This window comes from Paramisgurnus dabryanus, chromosome 22 (genome assembly GCF_030506205.2).
Source record: "Paramisgurnus dabryanus chromosome 22, PD_genome_1.1, whole genome shotgun sequence".
Classification (NCBI taxonomy): Eukaryota; Metazoa; Chordata; class Actinopteri; order Cypriniformes; family Cobitidae; genus Paramisgurnus; species Paramisgurnus dabryanus.
Window position 1 is genome coordinate 20,938,263 of NC_133358.1, and position 10,460 is coordinate 20,948,722.

Consider the following 10,460-nt stretch of genomic DNA (forward strand, 5'->3'; position numbering starts at 1 on the left):
GCCATATCATAAAACCACATATGCGGTATAAAATCAACAACCAATTTAATAGTTTTTTATCTACATAAAACTATCAATATGATTATAATGACATTTATCAGGACTAGAGTCCAAATAATTTATAAGTCAGGTATTTCAGATTTAAATGTCTCATTTCGTTATTCATCTATTGAAATCACAACTTGTGAAGAATCAGAGACATATATAGCAGTTAATAAATAGGTGGTGGTGGCACGATCTCAACATCTTTTGGAGTCAGCGGAGACTGAAGAACAATTCCAAACTTCTCTCTTAATATCTCTGTGATTTCTTCATCTGAAAGATCTTCCGTGGTTTTCGTAGTGTATTGTTCGTCCTTTGTGGGCAGGCTGGTGACGATCAATTTGCGGCCCATGATTGTGATTCTTCCACTGGGCAGAATGAGTGAACAGAGAGACTTGCAGAAGAAAAGTGAACTAGCAGACGTCTGATGGTAGTCACACATGGGTTTGAAATCATCTCTTTCACGGGGCTCCAGCGTGAATTTGTACAGTTCCCTCCAACAATAACTGCCTTCTGGCTCAGTGTCAGAGTTCATTTCCATGAAAATAAAATTTCCCTGAGATCTAAGACGATACACTCCATGGCTCTGCACCTGGGCACTATCTGTCTCGAGAGACAGGGGGAGCTGGAAACCTGAACCAAACCCCACATCACAGAGCCATCTGTGCCCATCCAGCTTTACCATCATGAGGAAATGGTCAAAGGGAGGTCCATAAACACCTGTGAAGCGATTCCTCACCTGTGCGGACAAAATGGTCACGTCAAAGCCCAACTTAGATAGCAGCCAAGAAAAGAGTCCATTGTTCTCAAAGCAGAATCCTCCACGGCGCATGGATACGATTTTTTCGTAAAGAAGTGGCAGTTCAAGCCTGACTCGGCCACCGGTATGAATAGTGAGGTTTTCAAAGGGAACTGTAAGTACGTGATTGAGGTGAACGTACCGCAACGTGTCCAATGTAGGAGGGCATGGACCCGAACAGCCGATGCGTGCCAAATACTTTTGAACATCCATCGTTAGTTTTACCAAGAAACCTCTAATGTGAACCCTCAAAACGAAAAGAAAGGGCGGAAATTGCAACCTTTCAAGGACTAGTTTCGCTTTCCCAGTCTTGTACTTCGTCCTCGGAAGTTCAACGGTCGCGTTTACGATCCTTTCTCATCATGACACCATTCGTAATAATTTTATCATAACGGCAAAGTTTTAGCTGGTTTTAAACATGTATGTAGTGAAAAAATAGTGAACGTGCATCATAAATTAATGGATTCATAATAACTTATCTAGCTTCTGCATGCTTCTGTAAACACAGCTTTTAGGCAACGCCCCCTGTGTTGGCGTCGACCAATAAGATTTCGAAGATCTCTCCGCTTTCTAGGCAGTATCTACCAACACTCCGTTGCTATGAAAAACATGCAAGTCGCCTTTTTCTCGATAGATAACAAATAAATTTAGTGCCTAGAACGTTTTTCTTAATATTAAATAATATATTAAATTATACTTCTGAAATATAAAATAACTTTAAAGTGGTAAGTCATGTTATATGCTTATTGTGTGATATTTAGTTGACGTTGAGTACAAGTCTGCAGTGCTGTGTGATGACGCTTACCCGTAATAGATTTACCGAATTGTATTTTGATTGCCTAAACTAACATCGTTTTTTTCTTTCTTTTTGTGATTACGCATCCTTGTTGTCATTTAACCTAAGTGATGCCTCCTCCTGAAACAATGTACTGTGCCCAGCAGATCAACATCCCTCCTGATCTGCCTAATATTTTAAAGCAGTTCACTAAAGCTGCTATTAGGACACAGCCACATGATGTTCTGCAGTGGGCAGCTGAGTAAGTGTGCTACTTTCATTTTTTTCATTCATTTATTGAGAGCTACTTTCTCTACAAGTATACCATCTTGCACACATATGCATGCCTTATATATAACACAATATAACAATAGCAACAATTAAACTCTTTCTTGTTCAGCTATTTCTTAGCGATGTCAAAAGGTGAGGCTCTCCCAGTTAAGCAGAGACTGGAAATGCCTGTGGCAACACAGAAAACAGACACAGGGCTTACGCCAAATCTTCTGAAGACACTTCATCAACAGGTATGATCCACTGCACTGATGAATACATGATGTGACCTGGTCCTTTAGGTCATTTTGACCCTAAAACACATTTTTGAGTTAATTCACTCGAGTAAAAGGATTTGATAATTTTTTAAAGCCAACATTATGTGAATACATCAGTAGTAGTTAAAAAAGTCACATAGGCATTTTGCATCTGCTGTACTCTAAGAGTTTTTCATGACATTTCTCATTGTTGTAGTTGGCATCCAAAGAAATCATTACAAAAGAGGAGCTTCTTATAAAGTGGAAAGGCCTGTGCTTACCTATTGAACAGCTTGACACCATCCTTGCCCTGGGTAATTTCAGTGAAAATATCAATTGGATGCAGTTTTTTGCCTTGGGATGCAGCGCTTTGGGTGGGGTGAGTAGCCATCATTGTCCAGTGCTAAATGAAACACTACATTAAAGGTGCCATAGAATAAATTTTTTTTTTACCTAGGCATAGATTAATAATAAGAGCTCTATACATGGTAATGACATATTGTGAGCTTCAAATGCGTTTGTTTCCTCATTTGTAAGTAAATCTTGTGCCGCAAAAGACAGCTGGAAAACATGAACATATATGTATATACATACATATATAACAACAAGAGAGTTACAACAATGTATTGTACATAAATGTTGTCAGTGTACATATGTAAATGATTAATATAATCCAAAATAAAACAATAAAATAAAGATAGCCAGAGAAAACAAACAAACAACCCCCCCCCCATAAGTGGTGCAGATTACTTGTCTATATCAAATTTGCAGATACTATTAGAAGCCCTTAAAGCTTTTTTATTTTTACATTTGTGTACAACATTACAATATTGCTTAAATTCGTTGATAAAATGGAAGAAATTGGGTTTACCACCAGACCATTTCATTTTGTGTACATGAAACTTCCCCATTAAGAAGTAGAATATAGCGGCTAAGGTTGAACCGTACAAGCGAGCGTATTAATAATGTAACGTATACAGAAAAGTGCTAAGTTGACTCTCCCTGGGACGAAAAAACCCCCTAGGAGAAACCTGGTGGGAAAAACTCCTAGAAGGACAAAAACCCTTGGGAGAAATGAATATATATTTATATATATAGACACGGTAGGGATAGGAAGCGGGTAAGCGGATTAAACTGGTTCAGCCGGTGGTCGTTGGTCGCGCATCGGGTGGGCATCACGTTGAAGGACAGCCAGTAGATCAGTGGTGCGATGACCTTCACAGCAACAGGAACTGGGTCTGTTTGTCTGATTGTCCTCGGGGTTGAGGACGAGACAGGGAGACAAAAACAGAGTTCTATTAGCATAGGGGCCGTTCGCATGTAATGCAAGTGTCATACATTATAGTGGTTTAAGTCAGCTCGGTTCCAAACAGGCTAACTATTGCGGCAATAGTATATTACCCATATGAGGTATGTGAGTGCTTTGTTCTAGACAAAATAACTACTGCGTGAAAAGTAAATTTACTGGACATTTTATGTGATTGCTTTGTTAAAGAAGAATGTCTTAAGTTTAGATTTAAATTTCTCGACTGTGTCTGATACTCGAACATTATTTGGTAAATCATTCCAGAGCTTAGGGGCCAAGTAGGAAAAGGATCTACCACCTTTAGACACTTTTGATATTCTAGGGATAATTAAGTGACCAGAATTTGTGATCGCAGTTTACGTGGTGGATTGTATTCTGATAGTAGTTCTTTAATATACGAGGGCGCTAGGCCATTTAAGGCTTTGTAGGTGATTAGTAATATTTTAAATTGTATGCGATATTTAACTGGTAGCCAGTGTAAAGATGCCAGAATTGGACTAATGTGGTCATACTTTTAAGATAGAGTAAGCACTCTTGCGGCGGAGTTTTGAACCAGCTGTAGCTTGTTTAACTGATTTGCGTGCATACATCCTAGAGGTCATAAAAGCATGGATAAGCTTTTCTGCATCTGATGCAGACAGTTTATGGCGTATTTTTGAGATATTTCTAAGTTACATACCTTCTATGTAAATATCAAAGAACAATTTATCAAATTATCTCAATGCATTCTTTGGCACCTTTAAAGTTATTGTGCAGGGCTAAACTCTGCAGGACACCGGAGTTTGGGAACCCATTGTATGTTGCTACTTCCAACCATTATTTTTAAAGAAGGCTGAGGAAATTCCACTGACTGACCCTTGATGGCAGCATTGCATTGCATGTGTTTTCATTGTTTTATCTTTCAAAAGTTGAACAAGGACTAATGAAACAGAAAGATAGTGTGATAATCATAATCCGTGTGAAACTAAATGGTGTGGAGAAAGTGTAAGCTATGAAAGAAAACCCACACTACACTCAACTCAAAATAAATCTGCTACACAATGCCATAGAAGATTTATTTTAGCTGCATGGTTCCTTAAAGATCCTTAAAAATCGAAGAACATTTTGGTGAACTAATGTGAAGAACATTTTGTAGGACCTTGTGTACTGCTGTTCCCACAGACCATCACGAGTGCTTTGAAACATGCATGCGATATACTGACAGAGGATCCTGAGACTGCTGAAGCCCAGATTCCATTCAACACATTTGAGAGTTTGTACACGTACCTGGCCCATCTGGATGGAGAAATTCCTGAAGAAAGGATAGAAAGCTTCTTGTTCATTCTACAGGAAAATGCGTGAGTGAACATACACACACATATACATTCATTTTATATCTAAATATGGACATACCATATCATTTTGTTGTTATATGCAATTATAATTACTGTACTATAAACTAGACGGTTTCAGCAGGAACAACATAAACCAGTGGCTTTCGTGGTCAACACGTAACTTCCGGTAAACTCCTCTAAGAGTAAATAACAACAAAGTACTTTTAACATAGTTTATTTATATAACAAGCAAAATAAACAACACACAGATTACATAGGAAACCAAAACATTTGTTATTTTTGACGAGGTATTTGTTTAAGAGTTCATTTTCAGCAACTAGTCAGACCATTAAACAAACAGAAACCGGAAGTAAAGTTCGGGCCAGACGCGTAATCGTAGTATTTAATAGCATTTGTGCAAAATTCTCAGATGGAATATCCCAAATGTGCCTAAAAATGTAAAAGTCAACTTTTGGGGCTTTAAAGGGATAGTTCGGCCAAAAATGACATTAAACCCATGATTTACTCACCCCCAAGCTGTTGTTTTTCAGACAAACACATTTTCAGATATTTTAGAAAATGTTTTAGATCTTTCAGTTAATTAAATGTGAAGTAACGGGGTCCACGACCTTCAAGTCCAAAAAAAGTGCGTCCATCCTTCACAAAATAAATCCAAACGGCTCCAGGATGATAAACAAAGGTCTTCTGAGGGTAATCCGGGCAGTGTTGTTGTAGAAATATCCATATTTAAAACTTTATTAACGTAAATAACTACCTTCCGGTAGCGCCGCCATCTTAGACTCCTCTGTATTCAGGAGAGAGTATTAGCGTACACTGTAAAAAAATTCCGTAGAAATTACAATGTTATTGCAGCTGGGTTGCCGGTAATTTACCGTAGATTTAAATTTATGTTATTTACTGGCAAGAGTTTGTTCAAAGTTTAATAAATTTTAAATATTAACAAGTCTTTATCTTTACAGAATAAAACTATAAAATAACAGCCTCATGCAAAGCATTCTGGGAACCAAAAATCATCATCAATTTTTTTCTGTTTTTTGCTTAAGATTTTGTTTCCCAGAATGTTTTGCTTGATGCTGTTTTTTTAGTTTTACTCTGTAAAGACAAAGACTTGTAAATGTTTAATGTTCATTTAACTTTGAACAAAATGTTGCCAGTAAAAAACATAAATTTAAATCTACGGTAAATTACCGGCAACCCAGCTGCAATTTCTACGGAATTTTTTTACAGTGTAGTGTACGCACTTCTTAGTGACGTATGACAAATTCGGAGGGCGGGGGCACAGATCAGCAGCAGAGTAGCCTCCGTAGGCTGCGTAAGCTCTCATCCTGAATGCGGACGCGACTAAGATGGCGGCGCTACCGGAAGGTTGTTATTTTAGTTTATAAAGTTTTAAATATAGATATTTCTACAACAACACCGCACGGATTACCCTCAGAAGACCTTTCTTTATCATCCTGGAGCCGTTTGGATTTATTTTGTGAAGGATGGACGCACTTTTTTGGACTTCACATTGAATCAACTGAAAGATCTAACACATTTATAAAATATCCGAAAATGTGTTTGTCTGAAAAACGATGGACATGCAACTCGGACAGCTTGGGGGTGAGTAAATCATGGGTTTAATATCATTTTTGGCCGAACTATCCCTTTAATGGGCAGTACTGAATTATAAATAAAAAATCCAAATAAAAAACAGTCCTGAACATAGCTCTGAACATAACCCTAACCCACGGTAAGTACATGTGGTTAGGTAGACTGTTAGGGCACATACACTCTCAGAAACAAAGGTACAAAAGCTATCAATCAGATGATACCCTTCAAAAAGGTCCCAAAGTGTACCATTTTGGTCCAGATATGTATGCATTTGGTACCAATAGGTACCTTTGAGGTACTTAATATTAAAAAGGGTCCTGCCACAGTGACAGCTTTTGTACCTTTATTTCTGAGAGCATAGTATAAAACAACGTGCAACCGATAAATGTGTCCCTAAAGCATAGATAAGGATGTCAATGCTAACACAGTAAGACATGAAATTAGTCATAGCATAATTGAATGTAAACCTGTAATCATATCATGTATGTCCTAATGGTTTATATTTTACATAACTCATGAAAACAAAATGGTATGATCAAGCTGATCAATTACTGCAAGGGCTAAAACAATAATGAAGGCAGACGGTAAAAACTAAGTACTTATTTTCTTTCTGGTTTATTACTGTTTGTCTTTTAGTATGAAGAGAGATAAAGAGACTAAAATTTAAATGCTTTGACACCTAGGTTCTTTCATGTCTTGTTATTATTACAATGCACACCTGTGAAATTACAAAGCCTTCTGTTTTTCTCTTATTTGTTACTACTTGAAACTAATTCAGAAGGCACATATTTCATGAAATAAATTTGTCACAAGGTTAAGTAGGTTGTTAAATAACAAAATGCTGGAGCCAACAACGTCATCAATATTGACTTTGCTAAAATAAAGCTTTAATCTAGGACTGTTGACACACGCGCTGTTCTTTTCCAATGCAATGTCATGGTTATATGTACGTATTTAGCAATCATATTACTTTGCACGACTACAGTTTTACATGAGTTGCTTTCGCCCCATTGACGTTGGGTTTAAGGGGTATTGTGTTTTTATCATAATCATGTGTTTTTGTACAATTCACTTCATACAAATTAGCCAACTCGTAAAATAGATATGAATTCCTGTGAGATCAGGCTGGCTTTTCTTGTTGACGCCACAGTATACTTACAGCACCTGTGTTCAAAGTAACATAATTTTAGATGTAGAAACAACAATGTTCTTTTATAAAACTGTTATTTAAAGTTATGCCTTCATATGCTGAAATGAAAGTCACTAATTGACTTTCATTTATTTCATTTATAAACTTGACTCTACTGCACTCCTAATAATTACTTTGAGCATACACCCCTCACAGACTTTACTTCCTGTTACAAACCACATAACAAAATTTTATTGGCTCTATGGTCTTCTTTAAATTCAATTTCAGTAACTGTATCGTAAAACTGTTGAAACAGAGCATTAACATAGATAAGACTTTTAGGTACTTTACAAGTCTGTGTGTTTTCCACTTACTGTCAACCCAACATCAACACAATGTGAACTCGCAGACAAAGAAAGAAAACATAAATGCACATGCACACATACAGTATATGGACTTTCAAAAGAAACATTCATGCCAATTAATTGACTTTTCTTGCTGCTTTTAGAAAACAACAAGGAGGAATGGTGCTACCTTCAGATTTTATTGGCCTCTTTAACAAAACTAACTAGAGTCCCGGACAGATGGCTCTCATACAGTATGCTGACATAACTTTCTTGTTGATGCCTAATGTGACTTTTCCTGTATATTCTGATTAAAACCTAATAAATCCTCAAACGAAGCTTGTCTGGAATGGTGTACCAAAAGTGAAAGACAGCCACAAGTATAGGAGACGTGTATTTTGCATGCTTGCTTGAGAATGATCTGTGTGATGAGCTTGAACTGCTTTCAATTTCGATTGTGACACACTTCCTTTCTACACGTGTGGGTTTTTCTAAACAAAGGGGTTTTCTTGTGCTTCTTTCTGTGAGGCCACGTGTTTTGCTTCTATTATACAGTATAGGCTACAGTTGGTGGGTTTTTTTTTTGGTCATACATAAGGTCTGACCAAAAAAAAAACCCACCAACTGTAGCCTATACTGTATATGACAAAAACTGAACCGCATTACTGTCCTTGTCCAATTGTTTTTTTTTTTTTTTTTTCTTACCAATTGACAACAACAGTGCCTTATTTGATTAATTACTTTTAGAAGAATGGGTTATTTTGGAATCACACGTGGGTACCTAAAAATAATTACAATGTCCCATCAGTGAGATGGATGTTGCTATACTACTGTTTTTACTGTTTACTGTTCACTTTCTAGTCTTCATCTAACATATTGTGGCATGATTCACCCACAACATCACCACAGTTGATAAAGTCTTCTGCCACCATTAACCAGTGGCTTTTAGGTAACGTACATTAGATTCCACGATTAACTTTTGCTCAGCTTGGAATTCACCTTACTTTCGATCATCTCTCCGGGGAATTATCAACATAAGCAGCATCCCGGAGTGCTAAGCTAATGTAAGTGTCTAAGCCAAAGTAGCCTACATCAGTGGTTATCAAATTTTTTCGAAGTGTGTCCCCCTCTTGTGTACTGTGGCCCCCCAAAGAAAATAAAACACCCTAAAACATACAATTTGAATTAAATAAAACTGATTAAATTTTGCTGTAGGTTGGTAGCCTTATTTTATTGAATCAAGGGCGGTAGCGACTTCTCTTCCGAGGGGCGTGAATTAAACATGTGTTCGGGGTGTCGTGTGTTGCTCATCATTTCAAAATATCTGTTCGTTCCAACATGTGAATTATGTGCATCATGTGTCTTGTCAAAATATCTGAGCGTCTCTTTTATCATAAACCTCTTTGAAGCGTCTGCATCAGGCTCGTATTTGACATCACGCGTGATGCACATAAGTTTACATGATGCGCCAAACACATATTTTGAAATGACGAGCCACACAAATGACGGTTAAATAAATGTTGTAACAATCTTCGCATCATGCGCCCTCGAAAAAGTCACTGGATTCAGTTACACAAAATTGATGTTAAATTAATGTATTTTATAAAATGTCATAAAACTGGGTCCCTTCTGTGACAATCTTGGCCTCCAGTTTTAATAACTGGAGAGTGGACTCAAAGTGAGATCCCTTTCCTACCATCACACAAACGAAACTTAAATTCTCTCTGTACGGGCAGTGAAATGACAGTTATGCCAGTTGTTTGATAAATGACTCATTTTTGGCAGTAAAGAAATGATGACTTGTTTTGAAAAACAATGGCATTTCCCTCGAAGACAGGCATCTATTGAACACAAGCAAACCAGATTGTATAAACTGAATGTATCACAGCTGCAAGTGAAAGGGATTGGAGCCCAAGTGGTGTTCAGCTGTACAGGGCTACACTACACAATAATTATTCACAGCAATTATGGCATTTATCTTACAACTCCAAGCAAAATGAGGTTTTTAGGACTGTTAAATAAGATTGAGCTTGTTAAAATGTGTGATTTGAGTGAGAATGTAGCTGCATATGAGTGCAACTTTATAAAAATAGATGAAGTTACATTCTAGGTAAATAATTTTAACAGAATAAGACAAATTAGATGACATTTTTTTGTCAGACTTTAGCTGGATTTTCACAGGCATGGTCACAAATATGTGACGTCAGACATACAGTTTTAACTTTCCTGAACATTTTAGATTCAGAATATGAATTACAATTTTAACTGGGTTACGAACAACAAAGACACTTTCACATGTTCACAGTTTTTAAAAGACACAAGTCTAATAAGTGAAAATGTTAAAGGGGTCTTTGTGTGGAAAATTTGATAAATTCTCTACAGGAGGCACAGGGACATCCCCAACACTGTCATCAAGCAGAGGGGAAAGAGCCACCATGACGATATACAAAACTCAGAAACATTTCTCAGAAACTATGAATAAAATTAAACAGAGGAATTCACACAAATCAGTTTTAAAGATAAACATTAAATCATTTTAGGAGCACTGAAGGATTCGGTCACTAGAACAGGAAGGGAGAGAGAGAGAGAGAGAGAGAGAGAGAGAGAGAGA

The 10,460-nt window shown here is 37.1% G+C and overlaps 2 protein-coding genes across 3 annotated transcripts; one reads left to right on the forward strand and one right to left on the reverse strand.

Moving 5' to 3' along the window:
- Nucleotides 1-11: 11 nt before the first annotated feature.
- On the reverse strand, nucleotides 12-1,336 carry LOC135740147 (arylamine N-acetyltransferase, pineal gland isozyme NAT-3-like). Its single transcript, XM_065258236.2, has one exon. The coding sequence runs from the start codon at nucleotides 1,052-1,054 to the stop codon at nucleotides 212-214; it is 843 nt and encodes a 280-aa protein (XP_065114308.1). The 5' UTR covers nucleotides 1,055-1,336; the 3' UTR covers nucleotides 12-211.
- Nucleotides 789-8,187, forward strand: ropn1l (rhophilin associated tail protein 1-like). 2 transcript variants are annotated; one of them, XM_065258239.2, is made up of 6 exons: nucleotides 789-926; nucleotides 1,746-1,878; nucleotides 2,017-2,140; nucleotides 2,361-2,522; nucleotides 4,611-4,786; nucleotides 8,014-8,187. In XM_065258239.2, exons 2-6 carry the CDS (start codon nucleotides 1,748-1,750, stop codon nucleotides 8,075-8,077), a joined length of 657 nt encoding a protein of 218 aa, XP_065114311.1. In that variant the 5' UTR covers nucleotides 789-926; nucleotides 1,746-1,747; the 3' UTR covers nucleotides 8,078-8,187. The 2 variants fall into 2 exon arrangements, with proteins under 2 accessions (XP_065114311.1, XP_065114310.1); XM_065258238.2 differs by lacking the exon at nucleotides 789-926 and adding an exon at nucleotides 1,421-1,566.
- Nucleotides 8,188-10,460: the final 2,273 nt, after the last annotated feature.